This window comes from Mycetomoellerius zeteki, unplaced genomic scaffold (assembly GCF_001594055.1).
Source record: "Mycetomoellerius zeteki isolate Tzet28-1 unplaced genomic scaffold, Tzet1.0 scaffold12, whole genome shotgun sequence".
NCBI classification, from domain to species: domain Eukaryota; kingdom Metazoa; phylum Arthropoda; class Insecta; order Hymenoptera; family Formicidae; genus Mycetomoellerius; species Mycetomoellerius zeteki.
In genome coordinates this window covers 401923-427258 of record NW_017256126.1, presented here as the reverse complement: position 1 = coordinate 427258, position 25336 = coordinate 401923, and the positions used below count along the sequence as shown (strand labels likewise).

Here is a 25336-nt window from a genome sequence, read left to right as displayed (position 1 = left end):
ACTTGTAACGTATAGATATATATGTATAAGTCCCTTAATTATATGTATATATATAATTAAATATAGTGGTCTTACTATATATTCGTCACGTATCACAGAAGGAAGTGCTAATAACTATAATATAATCTTCTTGAACGCGTAATACCTAACAACTCGAAATTTTTATGTTAATTGTCCAAGACAATTGAAATACTAGTTTTCAATGCATTGAACTCGAAAAGCACCATCTCGCCACGGTGCTGAGTCTATCCTATACCTTAGAAACGATCAAGTTAAATATATATATTTATATATCGTACAAAAAAAATCGTTGGATGCTAGCATCAAATCTGGAATTTCGTTTGCCGTGTGGTGTACATGTACGTTAAATATAAAACGTCGCGTTAGCGATCTTCCCACTTATCCCCGTTCGCTCGTGTGTCATCGATCGTGTCGCGGAGCTACGTACATCTATAATATCGTTCTGCATCGCGGATTCCTGACCGGCTCGATCGGAAAGTAATTTGAAAGATCGTTGCACGCGCGCGTGTCGCGTACTGTAGCGCTCATTTACAAACATCGACCACTTCCTGACCGTTTTCTTCTTTTTTTCTTCGATCGTTAATTACCATTTAATGAATACGAAACTACTTACGATCAACTTCGCTAGACTATACAGAGTGCTACCAAGTGTAGCGGACGGGTACGCCGGGACGCATCCGGTCTCGTCACGGATGCGATTCTTAGTTTATGGTGTGTTTGTGTTTGTGTTTTTATGTGTGTGTGTGTGTGTGTGTGTTTTCAGAGTGTATGTCTGATACCGAGGCCTCTTTGAAAGGTAGGAGGACCTGCTTAATCACGAATAACACAATGCTCTTCGTTCGCTGGGCGAATGCTTAAAGACTAAACTCAGTCGCTCCCGTACGTACCCACCACCACCACCACCATCACGGCTTCATCGATTTATTTCCTAGATTCAATCCCGCTGGACTGTCCGATCGATTCGCTTCTCCGACGAAACCGCGCGCTGCTTCTTGGGAATTTTGTTTTTTTTTTTTAAGAGTCGAATAGCAGATTAAATATATCGATGAACATGGCACGCTATTTATTTCACGTTGTATACCATTTTCGTGGAGTAGTCACCTAAATTATTAAATAATCACAATTCGTGATTGAAACAAAAACAATTTGACTTTTTTGAAACACAAAATATAAAATATTGCATCATATAGAACAGAAACTGCTTCGCGCCTTTTTGATTTATATACAATTATGTAAAGTATATATATATATATTTATAATCGTTTGTAATGAAATTACTATCACTTCGGTACAACGCACAAGGTTTAAAAATTTGCTAGAGTTGCCATTGTCATGTTTTGTTTCTACAGCACGAAATGCAAAATCGCGAAGCTGCATCGGTTTCTCCGGTGAAGGGTACTTTCTGTCGCATTTCCGGGGCGCCCGGTAAGGCGCGCCGACCGCATGGCGCGCCATGCACGGTGCCCTATCGTCGCTATATTAATTTCTAATTCAATGTACATGAGAGAGAAAGAGAGAGAGAGAGAGAGAGAGAGAGAGAGAGAGAGAGAGAGAGAGAGAGAGAGGAGAGAGAGGAGAGGAGAGGAAAGGAGAGAGAGAGAAAGATATATGTATATATTTATATATATATATATACGTGTCTATTAGATATAACCGCGGAACGGAAAAAAGATCGAAAGAAAAATAAAATACATCGTTGTTCGCAATTGCTTGAGTAAGGATATGGATCGAAGAATCGCTCCCGAATATCGCCGAGATTACGATGCAACCAGCGTCAGATGTCCACGCTGACATCGTCAACCGGTGGTACCGCTCGCTACGTTGTCGCTTAACCGACAGTGTCCTTTTTCACAAATTCGATTGGCTCCTTTTTCATTACCTTAAAGCCGCCTTTCGGAACGTCGCGGCATCAGATATGATACGTTGAGGGGGAACTCGTACTCGAAGGAGGAGTGTGGAGGAGGTGGGTGGTCCTGGAGGGCCTTCGTCGTCCTCTTGAATTTCTGCTTCTGTTACTCGTAGCCCGTTCTCTCTTCCGCTCTTTTACGTTCATTTTCTACTCTATCCTGGTCAACGTAGAAGGGCTCCTCTCTTCGTGTGGCCGAACAAACGGGTACACCTTGTATACATCTCGTTTTTTATCGGTTCATTGTGACGGGATGATACTACGCCTCAACTTGATCCTCCGGAATCATTATGTCGGGCGCCATCGACAGGTCCTCCGCTATATCCTCGTCCTGGCCGGAGTCGTGGCCGTGGCTCTCAGAGTATTCTCTTTCGTCCGTCTGATCCTCCTCCGTCTCTTGCTCCATGGGGCCGTCCGGTAGCTCGCGCTTTATTAATCTCGGATGCTTCCCTCCTTCCGGACTCTGGCTCTCCTGCTTTATGTGCACGGCCGGTTCATCCAGCGGCGACCTGTTGAATCGACGACACGCACGAACGTGTTGTGTACGCTTATGAGTGGAAAACTTGCGAAAGCGTTCGCCGAGTGTGTGTCGGGATATATATTTCATAGAGCGCGACAGACGCAGCTGTATATTTTTTTTAGCGACACGGCTAACGGGAGAATAACGATTTCGCTTTTCCGGTATTGTTTCATTGCCGCGGTTTCATACGGTTTGTCAAGCTGCAACGAATAGTTTGTGTTTTGCAGAAGAATCGCGCGAATAAGGGTATTTTTACGGCTTTTATGCGCGCGATCGAAATGGATAAACCGTCCGTAAATATGTCCGTGAATAAAACAAATTTCGCGATGTCGAATAAATAAAGATTCTAGGCGCGCGCGTGTTTCGGCAATATTATTATAAGCTGAAACAACATTCCGAAAATATAGGGGCACAAATGCAGATTTGTACCACAAAAGAGTTATTACAAGAATTCGAATGACACTGTGATCAATATTTGATAAAATGTATTGCTCGGGGAATGTTCGAATAACGTACTTAATGGTGTATGTCACTTACATTAAGTCATTATGAGGTAACACATGTTCCTTATCAGGACTTGTCGCTGTTGACGTGCACATCGGATTCAAAAATCCCATGTTAGACTCCCCGAGTGCCTGGAAATACTCAAATTGCATTAGATAATTAGTTATTACTGATTTAGTGCCAGAATGCTAATCTCACTTAGATACTACGCATTAGTTATTTCAAGAAAGAATAATTGTTTCCTGTTTATATAGCTAGCATAAATGTGCCTCCATTTGACATAGCTAGTGATAATTATCAAAGAACATAAATAGATTCTCGTAAGCTGTCAGCGAATCTTTCTAAACAGTCATTTAATTAATATGTATAAGCAATACGTTTGAATTATTCATCTCGTTGTAACATTGATTTATTTTAATGTATATCGAATCGTTTGACTAAGACCATAAATTGCAAACGTTCATGAAAGTTTTCATATTCTAGTAATTAATTATTAATAGTTACCTGCAGATTGGCATTAAGCGCGTCACCGTACATAGTAGGACTATGCGTCAGCGTTGGGCTCTTTGACGGTACACCCCTAGATATTGACAGAAAAAAGTATGTTAATAGTATTCGAAATTCGGCCATGAGCATATATTTCCTGAAACCAATCGCGTGTATGAGTTTTCTTTAATCGTGTCAATGTTGGGACGGATCTGATAAAGAAGGGGCAGTATATAAAAATTGAGTGTATGATGACTATGTGTTTGTATGTTGCGTGAATTGGAGTGGTAGATATGTAGACGTATTAAAGACAAAAAGGAGAAAGATAGAGAAAGCGAGAGAAAGAGAAAGAGGTGTAAAGTGAAAGAGAAGAGAGAAAGAGAGAGACAGAGAAAGAGAGAAGACAAAGAGAGTTATATAAATATAAAAATGTAAAATACATATAAATATCAAAAAGAGATTAAAAAAGAGCGAAAAAGTATCCGAGATACTCTTACCTACTTACAGTGCCTTATATCGTTTTGTCCACTGCACTCGTCTCATTGGTGATTGAGCGAGATTAGATAAAAATTACAAAGAGAGTATTTTAAAAAAAGCGCTCCCGTTTCGAAACTTCATAAATAAAATATCAATTTGTTCTTTTTCTTTTCTCCATTCATTTTTAATATGTGACATTAGGTCGGTTTCGAAACAAACGTACTTATAAACGGCCACCAGATTACCTGAGCTTACCATTTACTTTTGTTACTTCGCAAGTCATTTAGTAAATACTTGTTTGCACAATAATCGCCCTTTTCTTCCCGACGATTTGCGAAGAGACGCTTTTCGTTGTATTTTTTTCTTCGATTACCGTCAAATAATGGTAAATATACTTAGTCGTAGCGTACATCGTCGGAAAACTTGACGAGAGATTTAAAATGCATGCGAAAAAGATGAGACAAAAGATTTCCTGAGACCGTTTATTAAGCAACAAGGAGCGCTGAATAATGAGAAAAATAGAAAAGGGATAGATGAAGATAGAGATAGAAAAGTGGAAAGTTGAAATAGAGAAAGAGAAAGAGAGAAAGAGAGAGAGAAGAGTTAAAAAGAGAGATTGAGTAAAAGTAGATAAAATTTTAAAAAGTATTAAAGATTAATAAGTAAAAATTTTCGAGAATTTTATCATTAAATATTACTAAATTTTATACTGAGTCCACATGGTACCTGTGATACAAGACGAGTCGCAACGATGAAGATCGAAGAATTCCACCGAGGTTATAATTGTAACGCATAGTATACACAATTTACACATGCGCGAGTAGCCCTGACGTACATATTCACTCAAACCATTCGCTCATTGCGGAAGCATGGTGTAAGATGCTAAATTTTGCGATTCTTAACTTTATTTGCCTTGAAATGGCAATTCATCATTTCAACTTAAAATTTTTTTAATTTGTAAGGAAGTATTTCCAAGTTTTCTTCTAACATCAGTCATATAATTTACTGAAATGTTGTTTTGACTAAAAATTAATATTTAATATTTTTAATATTTTTCTTCCTATTTTGATATTTTAATTATTTAAATCTTTCTTTAATATTTACTTTAAATAGTCTTATTACTAACCATTAAATAAAAAGATAAGATTTTTTTATAAGATGAATATAACAAGTTAAATTGCAAAGTTTAGGAATTTTTAGAAAATTTGCATCTGGATATTTTGCATATAGTTGAAAATCGCAACAGATTGCAATGAAAATTACATCGAATAAAAACTGATGAAACAGAACTTCGCCAGAATGCTACGTCACTGTAGAAATCAAATAAAAATGACGAACGTAAAATATGACAAACGTCTATTAACGTCAATTCTACGATCAAAAGAAGAGAAAAGTAATTCTCTACTATTATGAGGAAACAAAAGAATAAACAGAACAAAGGAAGAAACGGAAGCAAAACTTGAACACAAAAGAACGCTTGCCCGCAGAAACACACCACTTTCATACGAGACGCTACGCAAATAGCATTACATTAAGCGTCATACGTTTATAAGCAGTGTTTTCAAAGTGGGTGGGACAGTTTAGAGGGCTTAATCAGGAAACGAATATTAGGAATTCATGGTAATTCATGCGAGCAACTAATAAACACATTGGAAATCCGGCAACTTTGGCCAATCGTCCTGTTGTTGGGGTGTTGCAGGACCGTGTGGGATTCAAGCTATCACGGAGTGCAAGAGCCTCGGGTTACAATACTAGTGACGTATACGGGGATGTCCTATGAACTCTTGGACGTCATTTGCAAAAGTGTGCAAAATTTACACGTCTTTAAAAAAATACAAGATTCTATATTTTTTATGAAGAAAAAAAATATCGATCTTTTGTAATTGTAGATATTCTTTAACCAACTTACTGTGTATAACTAATGTTTTATTAGTTAGACTAAAAACTTTCTTTTTTTAAATTCTAAACGTTAACTGTTTTGGCAATTAAAGTACAAATAAAATCTCTGTTCAAATTCACATTTAAAACATTAAACATAAAACAATTTATTTTATCTATCTATATTTATCTCAAAATAATTGTTTCAATGTTTCGATAGAAAATTAATTTAAAATGATCAAAGTATATTCAAAAATATATTTCATGATATATATGTAAAATTTAAACGTTTAATCGTACAGTAAACTTTTTTCTTGCTTTTACAAACTTCAATATTGTATTTCATTTTATTTATATTTGCCAACATGTGTTTATGATCAAATAAATAAATTTAAAAATAAAAATCATATCTTTTAATTTTTAATAATAATTTTATATGTTTTACAATTGCTATATGGTTTAGAGTATATGTTCTAAAAAACTGAAATAAATTGCACACTTGTAACAAATAGACGAGCAAGGTAATAATGGAATGATACTACTGTCCAGTTTTTAAAGGAATCGGAACTTTAAAGATGCTCGAGGCAGGCATGATGCGGAAATTATTTCCAGAGGGATTGGACAAACTGCATGGAGCTATTTCCTGCTGCCTTGGCGTAATCTGTTACTGATATTTCAAATTGTATCCCGATATAGCTTAGAAGGAAGAAATTTTGCTACAAAGATATTTTATTGATATTTGTGGTTGATTAGTATAGAATTTAACAAGTCCGAAATGATTCTCGCATTTATAATTGCAGCTGTTAGCATCGTAATAAATAATTAAAAAAGATATTTAATTAAAAAAAATTTTAGAATTTATGAAGAAGAAATTTATCTAAAAATCTTAACTGTAATCCAAGTTGTTTGCACAAATACATTGTAAAATTAATCAAAATTAAATATAAAATTTTTACTTTTAAAATATTAAATAAATCAAATAAATATTTTCTAAAATTTATAATTATTTCCATATATGTCTCGTTACATTCACGTTAATCCATGTTACATACATTGTATAACATTGAAGTTTCTTTCATTTATCTTGTACAATTTAATATAGAAAAATGACGAAGTAGATTCGCGCTGCTTCGAAGTAAATTTTTTTATTCCGAAGGGCATGTCATTACGTCAATATAACAGTAACAGCTGCAACCGTGCACATCCGCGGAGCAAGTGTGCACAAAAACTTTCAAAGGCAGCAGGTTGTAAAGCCCATTTAGTGGTTCGATTTGTAGACAACGACCAAGCGAAAACGTCCCGGTCGCCGCGTTCATAAAAAAGTACCGCGGTAAGGTCAGAACGTCGCGCCAGCCAGCCAGCAGAATTCTAAAAAGTGGTAGTGCTTACTGTGCGGAGAGGTGGGGTGGAGTGGGTGATGGGGTTGGGTCATATTTCCTGGGGCGGCCGCGGGACAGATGCCGCCGCTTTACGAACTCGGCGTCGTCCACCATCCAGAATGACCCGAAGTCGTCCTCATAGCGCACAAAACACTTGTGCAATGATAGATTGGTGCGGATCGCGTTCTGTATACACAGACAAGACCACCAAGAAATAGAGAAAAAGAGAGTAAAAAAGATAAGGTTTCTGGTTGATTTTTTTTTGTAGTTGATTGTGCATTTTTCGCTTTTCTTTCTTTCTTTCTTTCTTAATTTTGCGCTCGGCCCGCTCGCCGCTCGCTACCCTTCATACGGGGGATGGCCTCACGTATTGCGCGGGGCCGGTTTATGCTTGCCGTCGCGTTTTACGAGACCCAGACGCACCAGCGGCACCGCGCTGGCACGTCCTCTCGCCGACGGCTCCGTCGCTCTTATCGTGTTGCCGGGACACACGAATGATCTCGGCACGATCTCGGAAACGTCGACTTTTCAGAGAGAGCAAACAACAGCACAGATTCGCAAAAAGAAGGAATGGACAAATCAAAGAAAAATAAAACAGAGACGCAGAATAATAAAATGTAGTAAGGCGGCTTCCTCTCACTACCTGACAAAGTGCAACACTGCGGTTCTCACTCTGTTCCGGGGGCAATTCCGCTTCCGGGCTTCCGGGCTTTTCGAGACTAGACTTGGGCCAAGATACTCGGACCCGCCATTCTCGATCGGGTTAGTCGCTGCAAAGCTCACATGCTCGTTATGAAAGCACACATGACGTACTACGGATTCCCATCTCCGAGAACGTGATTAGCATCTCTAAACTCTCTTTCTATCTGTGTTTTTTTTTTCCTTTCATCTGTTGTGGCTCTTTCATCGGCGACGCACTCTCACGCAACATCCACGCACCCACCAGACTGCCGACTACCATCACACGACGACGGGCAAGTAAGAAGTTCACACACACGCGGGTTCAAACACAGTGATGACGGTAGTTTCTCGAGTATTTCAGTCTGCGTAAATATAAACTTATTTCGTTCGATTATACATAAACTTATTTGCAAAGATGTGAAACTTTCCATTTGTTGCTGCTTCGCTTTCCCAATTGAACATAGAAATATCGTAATGAACTCGAATAAGAGTCTTTCAATTTTGAAAACTTTCGATTTTCATCGTGAATTATATAAACGGCACCTCGAGAAACTGCATATTAGCGGCAAACATACAGACAGACGACACAAGCGACGTATAGTAAAGACTTGTTATGGCGTTTTAGGTGTATAAAGAGGTTTATACACACACAGATCTATACGTATGAATGCGCACGTATCAAGTACAAACAGGTACAGTATACTATGAAGAGAGATGTAAAACAGGGAACACGACGTAGACATTTTGTGTAGGCGATCAAATATATGATTAAAAAAAGAGAAATAGAGAGAAATGCACAGGAGAGCGTGCGTGTATGTGCGTATACATACATACGAAGGCCACAAACGCACTGATACGTGCGTTCGCCTTTAAGTCGCATATATAGAAATATATATAATATATAAAATAGATATATATATTAAAAATACATGTAAAAAGAGCTATATATATATATACGTATAAAAAAGAATATTAATTCAGCGATACGACTATAAATATAGTAAAAGCGAATAAAAATGAATATAAATATGATTTAAGTATATGTAAAAAGACAGAGAAAGAGAGAGAAGTGAAGTATAGATATATAAAAGGAAGGATTTTCGGGGAAAAACGGTGAAATCATAAGGAAGTTTGTGATCCGGAGAAACTATCCCCTTGATACATCGGGGAGAAGGAAAGAATGCAGGCTTCAAGTCTTGTTGGTCTCCGCTCCGAGAGGAGGGGAGCTGGAGGAGCGGTAAGAAATATCGGTGTGAGAGAAAGAGAAAGTGAGAGAGAGATAGATAGAGAATAAAGAGAGTAAAAAGCGCGGTTGTAATTATTTCTTTTTCTGATCGATGGGGCATGGGGAGGGGCAACGTACCCGGTCGTGCTGCAAGCGCGCTGTGGGCGTCTCTTGTAAAACTCCACTTCGTCCACCGTCCATACGGCCCCTTTCACGTTTTCGACTCGCATGAAACATTTGTGGAGAGACAGGTTGTGTCGCACTGCGTTCTATACAAAATAATACACAGACTAAATAAGCAACGCAAAAAACGAACGAAGCCAACTCAATCACGGTCCCGGTAGTCGGCGAAGGGGGAAAGGATCACGGTCGTTCGTAGCGATTCGTGGCGCGTGTGTGTACGTGTACGTGCGGCTGTAATGGTTACGCAGGCGGTGGAGAGTCCTCGACATCGGGTGATGATGACCGATCACGCTGATGAGGCAAGAATAGATGATGATCGTGAGACCGAGGCGCGAGGTTGCTAAGTGAGACGTGCGATATTGTGCGTGTGCCGTATGATTTGTCGAGGTGCCAAGGTGCCAACGAGCAGCGTTGCGAACGATCTCGTTGAGTGTTCCAACGTAGAACACTTTTGTTGAACGTGCAGAACTTTGATTAAGTGTATCTCCCGATATATTTACTGCAATGATGTATCAATATCTCGAGTTAATATTATACGAATATATATATGTTGCATTATATAATATATATTTCAAGTTTTCTTAGAGCTCTTTCATATGAAGTATTTCCAATGAAGTTCTCTATATATTTTTAACTACTGGCTCTGATAGGATTATAATTTGTCGCGATGATAATAGAGAGGTATATGAATAGAATGAAACAAAATTTATCTGCCACTAAATACCGAAATAACGTATTTATCATGTTTTTACCGAGATACTAAAATTCATTTATTCATTTGTATTGCCAAAAATACAACGAGCAATAATAATTAAAGTTGTAATATAACTTCAATAAAAGTTATTAATCTCATAATGCATGTTTGCTCATTCACTTTACGAATATACTTTAACGTTACAGAGAAGGTACACACAATCGAGCTCCCGAATATTTTATGACTTGACGTACTTTTGCACAAAATGACAGTTTCAGTCTTATAGTTACGACCTCGATTTATAACCTAGATCTTGTATTTCCTCGTTTTATTACGATTCAAGTCTTTATAGATAATAATTTTGACCTAGATCAATTTTAGGATGACCTGTTCAACAACGCTGCTCTTGCGAGCTATGGCAGCCATCTTTGAAGATGCGCGAGACGTACACATTTTTATAATATATTTAAAATCAAATATGTCGTATAAATAAATTACGAAAATATTTTCTATCATATATTTATAAAATCTAACATATTAGACAAACAGAAATATTCTCAAAAAAATATATAATACTTGCAGCTTATATTTTATATTTAAGAAAAATTTTTTCACTAATTATATATAGCGTATAGATTGTCCCAGGATAATTTCATTTACGATAGAAAAATTAATTGCATAATTATTTTATTGTTGTCATTCAAAGATGGATGCAACAGCTAGCATTCTTGAAGAATACAAGCAAAGCTGCCACCTTAAACTTAAATTTGCATCGTAAACTTAAATGTTGCTGTATCGTTTCTATCTTTTTTTATTCGGGACAGCATATTTCTCAACAACTTAAATTACGCAGATTAATAAATATTTTTGATAGCGTTCTTAAAAAAGCTGCTTTTTTAAACGTACGTAAAATAGAATTTTAGAAATGCTAAGCGAACAAATAAAATAATACAAACTGATATAAATATAATAAATATCAAGTAAACAGCGCAAATTACTACGCAAGTGCAATAGTGTATTGAAAAGTATTTAAAAGATACTTGTATAAATGCAATTACCTAGTCACAACTAAATTTATTATTTAAAAAGAGCCGGGCAAGTCTTCCAGGTGGCAGCCAACAAAGAAAAACAGAAATCGGCATCGCGTTGTGACACATATAAAACAAATAATAATATAAAGTCTAGCCAACCGATAATCAGCGATTAATTAATAACGCGATATCCACCAATAATAATGACGGTGACGACGATGATCGATGACGATGAGGTTGGTGATGATGATCGCTGTTAGCACAGAAGGAAATCGGTAATGAAATCGCGACGTCGAAGGCCGCATGAGGAGTAACGAACCAAAATATGATTAATCGAAAGAGACACGGTTTGTGGCATTCCTTTATCGTTAATGCACAGCTAGTCATCTAAATCTAGGGGCAACGACAACAATTATTCATGCCGCAGGGCCGAATATAAAATTCGACGAGGCCGCGCGACGCGGCCGTTCGATGACGTGTTTGTCGCCATCCGCTATCACCGGCGTGTTGGTTCCTTGGTTCTGCTCCGCTCACGCCTTCTCACTCCCTCTGTTCTCTGCGGCAAACCTGTTTGCGTTTTTTTTTTGTTTTCATATACACATAACCATGCGAGGCGAAGCGTCATGGCAAACGTCAATTACTTCCACGCACACTCGCACACACGCAAAAACGCACGCGCGCAAACACTCTTGCCAACAAGCGGTTTGTCACGTCGGCTTACAAATCGATCATGAACCATCAGCACGTTATATTCGTTGTATTACCTTGGGATACCTGAGTAGAGAGACGCGGAATATATTAATTTTTATTACTGCTCTGTTTAATCGGTAATTTTTTATTCAGTCGATTCGTTCCAGACTAAGTAAATGATGATAATCATTTAAATAATCATTCAAAACCATCGTAATCATTCAGAATAAAGTCTATTATATCAGAATAAAGCGATTCACTAGATCTCTACAAAACACCTATATATCTCTACCATTATTTAATACGTTTTTGCAGGTAATATGCGATTTCTCATTCAGATACAGTGGCAACGATCATTTTAAACGATAAAATAATTGACGTATATAATATGTTTATAGGAATATATAATGCAATAATCGTCTGTAAGGACGTTTCAATTCTATTTACTATTGGTTTAGTTATTGGACTATTAGTTTACTATTAGTTTAAGAGAATTGCTGTTATTCTGACACGCGATGCTATTGAGTGGTCTGCAAACGAGGGGAAATAGGGAAGAATATAATGACAGATGGCTCATAAATGACTCGTAATATGTCATATTTCACATGTTACCAGTTTTCCCCCCTTATTCGAGAAAGCAACAACTATCATTACCAGCTGCTCTGCCTGGCACGTCACTTAGCCTGTTAATCCAAATCAATACATATAATTATCCGAAATTCTCAATAAGCTGTCATCCTTTCTTGTTAAGCGCATTCAGCTTAATACGCTCGTATAAATACAAATTGCGTGATTGTTTTATCCTTGTTTTATCCTTGATTCCCGTTGCACAAACAGATTCGTGCTAACTTCATCCAGTTAAAAGAGAGTCACTTCCCCACTTTACTCGTAACTCTCTCGCTATATAAAGATATTATTACGTTTGGAATATACTTCTTTCGGTTTTCTTATGGAGAAATAAAACTGCTATAAAAAGCTTGGAATATTTTATGCCTTGTAAAAATTACTAGCTGCAAGCTTGAAAAAATAGAAAAAAAATTATGATAAGAAAGCTATATTTTGGATATTTCGAATCTCGAAGTCAAAAGTTTTATCTGTTTCTTGTTTAATTTTCTTGCTTTGAAACAATTGGGTAATTATACTACTGGAATTATAAAATATACCTTCCACGTTGCTGCGTTTCGCCGAAAGTAGCAGAATGTGTTTTGGAACCAGTTGTAAATTTCGTTGAGTGTCAGCTGCTTCTCGGGAGATTCGATGATAGACTATGAAAAGAGCAATATTATAATTATATTAATTAATATATATTGCTCTATAATAATTAATATATATTGCTTTATTCTAAGAGGCAAAACATCATGATTAAGATATTTAAATGTCCACAAACGAAGAGACTTACGTGTAATATCGGTTCGTATATCGTGCAAAATTTTTAATTTTAGATTATAATATTAAATAATGATTTTAAAATATTAAAATTCTTTAATAAAATATAATAAATAAAATTAATAAATACAATAAATTTTATTACAACTAAATAATTATTAAGATATAATGAACTGCAATATAAACATTATTAAATCCGAATAATATTTAACGTATTAATTTTAATAAATAAAGTGAAAATTAATTTTCAGTACCTATATTCAGTATATAGAAATTATTAAAATAATCACGATAATATATAAGCATTCAAATTGTTTTATGTTGTTAAAGAAAATCTCCACAATGATTTGCTAGGATAATACGATGCGATAGGAAAATGCAATATCCGGAGAATCTTTCGCCAATCATATTATCTACTCACCTGCCGAATTAAGGATGCATACGTGAACGGTGGTCTGACGTCTGCATTCTTGTAGAATTCCCTATTTCGCTGAATTTCTGAAACCGGACGCAATAAATTTCATTTACCCTATACGTTATTAAAAGTAATGGCAGGTCGAAAGCTAATATTCTTATTACTGATAACAAGTAATTACACTTGTTTAATTATTTTTTTACGCAATAAGATCTGAACACAGGGATCACAACAAACAAGCAAACATTGTGCTGGTCACGCAAAATTATGATAAAATTTTGCTCTTAAATGACGAAGAGTAAACTACGCAATGCGTATTTTCGTGGTATTTTCAAAAAAATGTAATCGATTTAAATATTTATATTAAATATTAAATAAATTTTTCATTTAAATATTTATATTAAATATTAAATAAGTTTGAAAAGTTATAAGTATGCATTTTGAATTGCAATAATAAGGTATATATATCAATTTTATATTTTATTAAATTATGTTTTTCTAAATTATCTTTTTAGCTTTAAAATAGATTTCTAAATTTGAAAATAGCAATTGCTGATCAAATAAATTAAAAACTATATACAAAATGTATATCTAATGATAAGGCTTCATAGGAAGAAATCATATGCAAAATATCAAAATATTAACTAAAAAATGGATATTCTTCTAAAATAAAGATTAATTTTTATATATCTGCAGAAATATGTGCAGACGCATGCTTTCATAAAAAAAATTTTCATAAAAATCGAAAGAAGGTAATACAAACATTGAAATTCTTCACATTTAATTTTTTGGAACTACTCTTTTTAGAGGTGATTGTACATTACATTGATTTACAACATTAAAACTGAAGTTCATGTATTTGTTTGCCAAAAATAAAAGTAATTCAAATCAAATACATGGATCACCTCTTTCGCGCTTAAAAGAAAAGCAACCAAAAAATAATAAACTACGACCAATTGATTTATCCAGTCTCAAATGTTTGCGTGGGATTTTGGAATACTCGCAATTTTAATTATTTCAAGAATTATATTAAAATTAGGGGGGGGGAATGCTGCTACATGAAAAGAATAATTTTGCTGAAATATTTAAAAATTTAAGTAGATATAGATCTGAAAATAATTTTCTTACTATCAAAATAATTCCGTAGGAAACTCAAACATGATGAACAATGTTGCAAAAAGTTTTGACATTCTAGCTTGAGTGTCTTACATAATTATTTTGAAAGTCCAACGAAACTATTTTCAAATCTGTATCTAGTTAAATTTTGTTAGATACATTAGCAAAGTCATTCTTCTGTGAATGGGTGGAGAGGCAGAGGTGAAGACGAAGAAAGGAAGTGAGTGTTCATGCAAGGTGTATCTTTCCGCAAGAAAATCTGTAAGCCACAAAAGGGAATGTGTGGAAAATAGGTTGACAGTACCTTGTTGGACGTCAAGGCCAGCACGCTCCAGCATGTAGGGCAGCCCTACACGGTGGGGAGGGCGGGCAGCACAAGAAATAAGGAAACAACAAAAGCATCGATAAGAAAGAGGTTCGAGCTGGCGGATGAAAGAGTTTTTTTTTCATCTCATATAATTTCTTTTCTTATCGCATAAATTTCCTTGCATCCCCTCTCTACACACCTATACTCATTTTACGCCGCCAACAAGGTGTTGAACACTGTCGCTCACGTGACATAGTCGCTACCATAAGTAATCTGTGCGTGTGGTACAATTTACGACAGGAAAAGGCACGAGACCAAGAGAGGACCGTAAAGAGCACTTGCTACAGGATCGGTATTTTTTTTTATTTCGTCGGAGTGAATATGTTTTTGTGACGAACCTCGAAATGCCAAAAATAATTTCAAAAATATAAATATATAATTATCTTATTACGCAAGACTAAAATTATCTCATAGAACTACACCGTTTATACGAAGAAAATTTAGAAATATTATATCGACATCGTACAATTTTTATTTTTCATATTTCTCTCAAATTAATAATGCTTATTTATAATTTTTCATTTATGATACCATAGAAATAATATTGTTATTTATTTTCTAGACACACAAGTCTGTATAATGTAATTTGAAAAAGATAGCATCTCTTATTAATACTTTAATAAGAGTTGCAGTGCAGAAATTTTAATGGCGTTTCGAAGCTCGCGCATCACTCCGAATATGATCTTGTGTTATCGTTACCTTCGTTAATATCTATTCCAGATCTATCGACGGCTACTCTGCGCCTTACAGTGCCCTCGTCATACAGTCCTACGAATAGTATTTAATTTCTGAATTGTCATTTCTTTCGTTTCACCTTTCTTTGAGACGATATTAATCCAGTTCCAAGCTCTCGTATGCATTTCAAATATAAAAGCTATACGTTCGGAAAATGGTTACATCGAAAATATTTTAATTAAAGATATTAAATTTACAGAGTACATAATACGCTCCTATATGTATATATAAATAAATAAGGTATAAAAATTATACAATAGGAATTGAATTAAAAAAAGGGATATATTCAATTAGGAATGAATTAATATCACTAAATTCAATAAATAAATAATATGTAGATATAATATATGTATATTTCGCAAATCGCAGTTAATAATATCATTTGGCAAAAAAATTTTAGTATACCTATATATTTGTCTTTTTTTCTCTCTTTGTATATGTATATTATAATTGAATATATGTATACATAACTGAAACTATGTTTTATTAAAACGAATTATTAATAATTCAATATCCTTTAATGTGTTTTTAATTCCAATTTTTATTATTAACATATAAGCGACTAACGAACTATACTATACATTATGCATTGATATTTCGACGTACCAACATTTTATTTATTAACACAGAATCAACCATTTTCCTTGAAACAGGTAAAACGGAAGAGCTGTTGCAAAATTGATTTCAAAACAAAATTGACCTTGGTAACGCAAAATGTGATTTTGGCCCTCATTAGTTCTCGAAGACGCTATCTCAAATCTCACCCGTCAGGCAAGATAATTAGAGATTATGAAATAAAGAGATGACCTTACCTCCTGCCAAAGAAAGAGCTGACTTGTCGCTAATGCGCCGTCTGATTGGACCAGCCATACTCGGCATGCTGCCAGGCATGTTGGGCATGGGAGGTAAACTGGACATATTGGGTATGGTCGGAAGTGGCGGCATCGGAGCACTGCCAACCGACGGGGGCAGCTGAGCACTCGCGGGCGACCTCACGGCGGACACCAGCGCGGACATGGATACTGGTGACACCTGAGAGACTCCAAAGTTAGGTGGTGGTTGACTCATTAGCGCAGTGGAAAAATTTAGCTTTGGTAAATTCGAGCCCGTCTGAAAAAGAGAATTCCCAAAATTCAAAATGGCAAACGAGACAAAGGACAGTTATGATAAAGATATAAACGAATCGAATATAAACTGTTGAACAGAGATCATTTTAAAACTATAAGTGCAATGAAAGCATTGTAAAGTTAGAAAGATGTTTTTATATAATTTATGCAGAGCAATTTCCAAAGTTTAATTAACTAATTTTTCATAAACTCAGAAAAATTTAAAACTCTGTGCAGTCGTAACTTTTGAAATCATTGTACGCAAGCTTTGTCTTCTAGATAACAAAGAAATATCTCATTAATTTTGCTTCATAAATTTCATGATAAATGTAATGTACATATTTAAAGCATTTGATGCAATATAAATATGGATATCAATAAATGCAGTTTGCCATATGGATATCTTATTACATATCATAGTGGCGTATACGAGTAATCTAATCATCGTAGCGGAATCACTCACACAGTCGCGTTAAAATAATTAAGCTGTCGACCGTCGAGCGTTGTCGCCGGCGGAGGGCTAATGCGATATTGGTATTCTCTGACTGCCCAACTTGTTAGGGGTTTTAATTAAGGCGATATAAAATTACCGCAGCTCCGATGAATTATTAATGCAAACTTTATGTATAAATTAGCACTCGACTCGGCGGCGCGTTAAAACTGAAACTCGCGTTGTTGTTAGCGGTCCACGAGAAGCTCGTAAAATCTTCCAACGAGGTGGTCTGTCGTGAAAATCCGGCTTTACGATCTCGTAGCAATACCGCAGCGAAGAAAGTTTACGCATCGCGTTTGAACCGTTTTTCCAGATTCGGCTTTCAATATTCCTTCTATAGCGGATCTTTAAACGTATTATAATCGTGATTTATAACAATTTTCTTTTATTTCATGATATAACAATTAATAATTTTAATTTGCAGCAAATTTGTAGATAAAATTAATTCATAATTAACAACGATAATTTTTTTATAAAGCTATAAGAAAAGATGACAGTAGTACGCATAAATTATTTTTGTTAATACAATCAATTGATACAATAAACTCTAATCTATTTTATGCTATAATATTGAAAAAATTAAATACCTATTAAGTTGAGACATAAATAATTTCCGTTTCTAGCAACAAATTGTAATGATACATTTATCATGTTAATAACTTATTATACTTGACAGGTCAGAACATGTTTGAACTAAATAAATATTTCGTAATCTCATAATGACAATAATAACGTACATATCGGAATAAAATAATAAATTTCTTAGTTCTAAATTGAAAGAAGTAAAAATGCATATTTTCGTTATATAATGTTACGAGAGTTTAAGCAGGAGAAAAATGCTACGGAGATAACTAAAAAAGTTTGCAGTGTTTATGGCATAACTGATAGGCAAGTACGAAATTGATTTACAAAATTTCATTCTAAAGATATGTACGTCGTTAAAAGATGAACTCAGACGAGGGCGCTCAACAGATTTCAATGATGATGCTTTAAAATCATTAGTGGAATACAATTGGTGGAATGGCAACAAATCCTTACAAATAATTGCGAATATATAATTGATTAAGATATAATTGTTGTTTTTTTATTGAGAAATAAAATTCATATACTAAAACGGAAATTATTTATAACTCAACCTAATAGAATACAATTTTTATATGAACAAATTGAACTGTTACGAAAAAAATTATAGTCATTATCGTGTTGTTTTCATTATTTTTAATGTAGATTAATAATAAATGAATGATTAAATAAAATAGTTCAATAAAATAAAGAAACTTATTGAAGAACAAGAATTATAAATATAATAAAGAGAATTTACCGATGACTCCGATGACTTTGGCGGTTCTGGGGAAGCCATTTGTTTTGCCATGTGCAAATGATGCATCATAGCACCTAGTCGGTCTCGTTCTTTTTGCAACTGAATTTCTAACTGCGACACTACTTGCATCTGGACCCTGGCTTGCGCTGTCGATCGGTCATCCAATGTGTGCTCTGTATTTAAGTGTCTGCAATATTTCAGGATTAATTACGGTTTATTTTAATTCAACATGTTGCAATTTCAATCTGAATAGCTCTCTCTCTCTCTCTCTCTCTCTCTCTCTCTCTCTCTCTCTCTCAACGTAAATATTACGATTAACGTTAAGAAAATGATGGACAAGATTAAATTATTTATAATATTTTAACATAATAATCATTTATTGATCCTTTCGTTAAATTGAATTAAATAATAAAAAAGAATATAATTAACATTATATATAAAATTCAAATAAATTTTCAATTAAATTTATTATCGTTACGTTTATGTTTCATATACATAAAAACTTCATTTTAAGTTATTTAATATTTTAGCATAGTGTCGTATCGTCGTGGCAGATCTAATAAAGATTTATATCATTAATTTAAAAGCTCTGCAGTCTTTAACCTAATTTAACTTTAAAACAAATGATAAAAAATTAAGTAATTTACAGCCTATGTTTATCAATAAAAAACATGGAAAGGTGAGAAAGACAGTCAGAATTATCTTGCAAGAGTAGCAAAAAAATCTGCGCGTCAGAAAGCCACGAAAAATCCCGAGCACGTAACGCTTCCATTCTCCAACTACGAGAGCTCAAACCCCCAGGAGACGGCAGGACAGAAAATTAAGCTTCGCCGCGTCGTAGGTAGAGGATGGGGGTGCCAACAACGCCAACAAGATTTCGTATTTAAGAATTTCCGTAATCCTTCTTCGTCGACGGAACAGACGGCTGTATCGACGGGAGTGGAAAAGGGTGGCGAGAGGAGCGGATCGGTCGGTTGAAAGAACGAAGATGCGGGAAGGTCGAGGGAGTTTGAACGGACGAACTGACGGGGAAAAGGGACAGAAAGGGATTAGACTGAGGGGCATAACGATGCGGTCGAATGTCGTGAATATTAATGAGACAAAGGTAATTAGCGTTTTTCTTTTTTTTTAAGTAACGGCTTGTTTGAGGGAGAGTTTGCACTGAGACGAGCTACGTGATTACGAAAGATCTTTCGGATGGGATGGAGCTACGACGAGCTTGCGGTTGCGGCTCGAAGCCGATGAGCGAAAGCGTCTGATGTCAATGAGATATGCTGACACGAGCGATTTTTCTACACTTTCTTTGCTTCATTCTCCTCAATTTAATTACCGACTTTATTCCTTCTATTTCTTCAATTTCCCGTACACAAGATATTCGCAGTTCCTTTTTTACGTTCACTTATTTGTTTGGAAATAGTTTGCCTATCTAAAATATATCGCGTTTTTATTTCGATTCATTATTAATCTGAATTCTTATATTATTAATAAAAAATACTAAATACTTGCACTCACAAAAATTTGTTATTTGATAGCTAGAAGAGATTTTTATTGAATTTGCAATGGAATTCGGATAAAGGATGATTCTTAGGTATCAAAAATACAATTAAGAAAATGTATATATATATATAAATAGAATATCAAAAAACTCACTTAAGGAATGCTTGATAGTCTTCACAAATTACTTCACAGCCTGGCCACTTGCACACCCCATGGCCATAGAGGGGATGAACCTTGTCGTTGCAGGAGGCATCCAACGGCTTCTCGTCCATTGGTGTTGTACCATTCACCTCGGACCGTCGGCTCGAAGCTATTGAATTCAGAATGCCTGCGATAGTTCGGTAAACGAACATCGCATTCGCAAAAAATAAAATATAAGTATAAAGAAATTAGAATACAAAAACGAGCGAACTTGAGATTAACAGAGAAGCGTGATATTATTATTTTACCGTTCAATCCAGAATTCGATTTCGCCACGTTGGAATTCTGGTGAGATTCTGGTGTATCCGAGGGCTCTGACTTCCATGATGGTAGATTATCACCTGGTGGCAAACCTGCTTAATTTAGAAAAAGCATCCATTAAAAAATGAATCCATTAAAAATTAAACGAAGAGATAACAATCGCCACAATTTCCACAAAAATAAGTTTATCGTTGAATTTTCGTAATTAAAAGTAATGTCAAAAGAAAATTTATTTGCTCAGAAACATATATCGCATAACATAATCATATCGGGTCGTAAAAATCTTAAAAAGAAAAACTGCTTATCATAAATATTTAAACTCATAACTCAGCAAATAATCTGTTGTTATTTATAATCATTTTGACGTCAAAATGACGATAAATAATGTCAGCTTGTTAACTGAGAGATAATAAACAATATTCGCAATAATATTCAGTGCAATCTTAATACAGTCATACGTGAAACAAATATGCATGTGGATGAAAGACGAGGAGGAATAGGAGGAATTGAGAATGCTGGGAGTGATAAAATTAAAAGATAAGATAGTTAAACTTTCGAGAGATGAAGAAAATAGAGGACATAGCAAGCAGTGGGAATAGGGCCAAATGCATGATCAAGAATAACGGCTAGATTCATTTCATATATGAACTCTCGAATTCGAAGCATCTGACGATGAATCACGGTTGCTATTTTGAATGATCCTTTCGAACATATGTATCACGTACCTATACGTACAAGTATCAGAAAAGAGAACATCGTTGGAGCGAGCACCGGTTTGTAATTGAAACGCTTTTGTGTAAAAGTTTTGTCCAGGGTAAAAAACAAGAAAGGGAGACGCAAAGGAGAATGGAAGAAGAGAAGAAGTAAATGAAATTAAAGTGAAGAAAAAAATAAAGAAGTAAAGAAACGTAGCGCACAGAGGTTCGAAAGGATTATGTAGGAGATACTGAATCTCTCTCGTTTTAGTTTAAAACCAAAGGGATGCCTCCAGTATCAAAGCTTATCTTTGTCTTTGCGTACGTGCTACTGATGACATGTGATTCCTATGACACGAGTATGTCACGCGTCGCTGCAAATACACTCGTGTGTTCGGTTGCGGCATGTGATTGTCTTGATAACGAATTCCTATGTTTATACGATGTAACCGTGTTAGAATATGACAATAACACGCGAGTTAAAAATATACGTTTGCATAATCCTTTTATCACGAACGTGAACATACGTTGATGAAAACGTCGGCTTCTTGATGATAGAGATATGTACTGATGCAGAACACGTGCAAGATATTAAAACAACGACTAACAATTATCTTTGAAAAAGCTGTTCACGCATTTGTAAGATACAAGTCATTTTTTAATCGAAAATTAAAAAAAGTCTTGATCATCTTTCTGAATAATTCTTCGTTTTATATATAAAGAATAGACTTAATCAAATCTAAGATTCTATCTAGATGAGATTTCGTATTTAAAATGTAGCTTAATTATAGACCTGACCTGTTCTAAGTCTAAACGCTTTAAATCTTTTCATTGAAGTAGTATTTAATATATTATAACTATATTGATTAAAATGTAAAAGACTAATAATCACTATTATAAAACTTGTAGTTCTTTATTATAATTTCGTTATTTTATATTTCGTTGAAAATATATTTTCAATACACTCTATTGGAATCACAAATATATCTTATGTTCGCACTTTATCAACATCAACATCTAATCGTATTTAAAAATTATTTTATTATTCTATTAAAGCATGCCAAAATATCTTTAATCAAACACATTAATTTTGCTTAAATAAATACCTGAAGAAGGATTATGGCCTTGAAGACTCAGTCCTTGCTGCAACAGATATTGCCTCTGTGTAATTTGTAGTTGCTGTATCAATTGCTGTTGTTGAATCGCTAGTTGCTGAAGAGGCGCCGATGCTTTCTTTTTGTCCGCCGTTTGCAATAAATGTGTCTGCTGAAATAAGTTCAGTTGCAATTGTTCCTGCAATTGTTGCATTGCCTGCTCCAATTGTTTCTTGTTGAGTTCCGCGAGTTGATGCTGATGCTAAAACAAATCAGACGCCGATATGCAAATGTAAATAAAGTATTTTATATCACTTTACTAGTTCAATGTTGTATATTGACAATTATATTGTATTACATAATCGATGTTACATCAAACGAATAATTGGATATACATAAGTGAACAATGCATTCAATCCTCCACATGATTATACTGGGAGATCGCGAAGTTAAAGATTTGTTAAGGTAGGGCATTAGGTTTATATATACCTATATATTAAAATTTATGATAGCTGATGATGGCTCAAAAGTAAGTCGAAATGTTTGAAGCTGTAATTGAGTACAATTGATAATAGATTTAAATTGCGTCCTACTAACCGCGCTTAATTTGTCCGATATATCCATTTATTCAATTTTTTATATGTATAATTTATGAAAAAAAGAAAAGGAAAAAAGAGAAAGAGAACTCTACTTATATTTTCATTTTATATTAATTATAGCTTAAATCTGCTTTCTGCAGAGAATGTCTCTTAATTAAAAAAAAGTATAAGTATAATTAATTACAAATCAAACGATATCGTCGACAGTTTATTATTAAACGTCAGGCACAAAAGTGAACATTTCGCTCTGTTGCCAAATTAGTTGGCCGGAATAAAAAGGAGAGGAAAAAAGGGCGGCACTTACGTCTTGGAATGATGAATAAATCACGGGCGCAGATAATTCGCGGCACCAAGGGGGCAAGAAGATAGAGGGCAGTTGATGGGTAGCTCGAAGACAAACAACGAGACACAACGGCTGATGGCGATGCTTAATTGCTTACCTCACCCTCTAGACTAACTCCCTCCGCCTATTTCATTTCTCGGTCTCTCTCGTGCGCCTCGAGGATATTTTAAAACAAACTTCGAGGTACGCACCCTTTATCATATTACTATAAACGAACACTCTGCACGATTAATGGACGCAAACACGTTCTCGCTAATAAGCATTTTCCATGTTCATGTTAAGCATACGATTTCTTTATATTTCGTATTTACTCTATACTTCATATATTTTTCCCCGCAATTATAAATCTTGACAACGTTCAAGAAATTTTTGAACAACACATATTTATAATAGGACTGGTCTTTAATTTGACCTACAATTTAAACTTCGCGTACACATGGAAAGAACGGTTTTGTTAAAGTATCTAAAAATTTAGCTAGATACAGATCTGAAAATAATTTTATCGGATCTTCAGAATATATTCAGAATATATTATATAGAACATTTAAAGATTGATAATAATACTGCAAAAATTAAGTTAACATTCTAGCAACCAATTTAAGCGTCCTACATAATTATTTTGATGATTCAAAAATTATTTTCAGGTCTGTATCTAAATTTTTAGATACTTCAGCAAAATCATTCTTTCTCTACCTAACATTTATCATCTTTACTAGTCAAATTTTATGTAAGCATTAAAAGTTATCGTTACGTTAGTTATCGTAGACCAATGATTTCTGAGAAAATGGTTGAACAAAACTTCTCTAATTTGAAGTTCGGCGCATTTCTTTCTCTTCAAAGAATAGTTTCTGCTACAATAAATGACACGGTGCCATGAAAAATATTTGTTGTCGCTTACATTGGTATTTTTGAAAAGGAATATCAGAGTGCTTATTGGATCGTAGGCGCCAGGATAACACTGTGGCTGGATAGCAAAAGTGGTTCGCGCGACGTGTATTGTTATCGTAACGATATAGAAGGGACTACCTGTTTACACAGACCGAGTATCAACCCTCTCGCTATAGCATCGAACTTCCCGGCAGTCCCGTCCGCCGCGAATTGCGCGTACACCGAAATTCAAAACCTCTTTTAAGATTAGCTTCCTCACGAAAGTGTCTTACGTTTCCGTTTCTTTTGTTCAATTAAGAGTTAAATTTAAGATACTATGTCATTAAATTACAATGTTATATTTGCATCACAGAGCGTATTTTGATCGAGTTTTACGCGAAATGAAAATATACGTATTCGTACAAAAGATACGTACAGAAGTTACGAAAGATTTCAGCCGACAAATTTATCCAGCAAGTAAATAACTCTGTGAAATAGTTATTTTCGTTGAAAGTAGAATAGCTTTTTTGCACGAGAATCTTTAATTCGTGACTACTATTTTGGCCAATTGCTTAATTGATTAACGTTGTTATTAGACGTTATTAGTGAAATTGTACATTAGTGACTATACATAATGAATAATATCGATGGAAGGGGTAAAATTGGAAAAACGTTTTAGCAATAACTAATTTATATCGCATTACTGATTGCTTTGATGGCTAAATTGTTTCGCTTAATGTAATATGAAACCCTTTTTCCTTTTTACCCAATATCTTTATATAATGTAAAATAAAACAATTACGAATATCTCAGGAATATTTTTCGCAATAAGTTGAAGTATTAAGTTGCTATTAAAATTATGATCAAAATTGACGATTAATTTAATTTGAAACTATCAATTTAATTATTATTTCAATTCGATTGCGTTGTAAATTCGACAATAATGGGTGCGCAGTTTAAAAAACTAAAAGATGTATATAAAATGTATATAGAAATTTTATTAAACACTAAGATCTATTCGCGATTGTTTATAGGCTTTCTTCCTTAATTATTTAAATTATTCTTATAACAATCTAGATGAATTTATTGTTAAAAAATATTTCACTTACGTTCTTTAAAGAAGAGAAGTAACCAAATCGCTCCTGATTAGATGCATGATCGGAAG

The 25336-nt window shown here is 34.7% G+C and overlaps 1 protein-coding gene across 16 annotated transcripts in view; it reads right to left on the bottom strand.

Moving 5' to 3' along the window:
- Nucleotides 1-1616: 1616 nt before the first annotated feature.
- Nucleotides 1617-25336, bottom strand: part of FoxP (forkhead box transcription factor P) — a 309626-nt gene continuing 285906 nt past the window's right edge. For 4 of the 16 annotated variants that reach the window (XM_018461134.1, XM_018461144.1, XM_018461143.1 and 1 more), the window contains 13 exons: nt 25281-25336; nt 22375-22624; nt 20561-20668; nt 20265-20439; nt 18615-18801; nt 16507-16804; nt 15659-15727; nt 13483-13559; nt 12839-12940; nt 7182-7357; nt 3456-3531; nt 2985-3091; nt 1617-2436 (listed from right to left, as the gene is read on the bottom strand). The exon at nt 25281-25336 is cut by the window's right edge and continues 2 nt beyond it. In XM_018461134.1, the coding sequence (XP_018316636.1) occupies nt 2187-2436; nt 2985-3091; nt 3456-3531; nt 7182-7357; nt 12839-12940; nt 13483-13559; nt 15659-15727; nt 16507-16804; nt 18615-18801; nt 20265-20439; nt 20561-20668; nt 22375-22624; nt 25281-25336 (1931 nt within the window). In that variant the 3' untranslated portion in view covers nt 1617-2186. Of the gene's footprint in view, nt 2437-2984; nt 3092-3455; nt 3532-7181; nt 7358-9215; nt 9347-12838; nt 12941-13482; nt 13560-14896; nt 14942-15658; nt 15728-16506; nt 16805-18614; nt 18802-20264; nt 20440-20560; nt 20669-22374; nt 22625-25280 lie in introns of those variants that run through there. The other 12 variants (XM_018461137.1, XM_018461138.1, XM_018461136.1 and 9 more) reach the window with 12 other exon arrangements.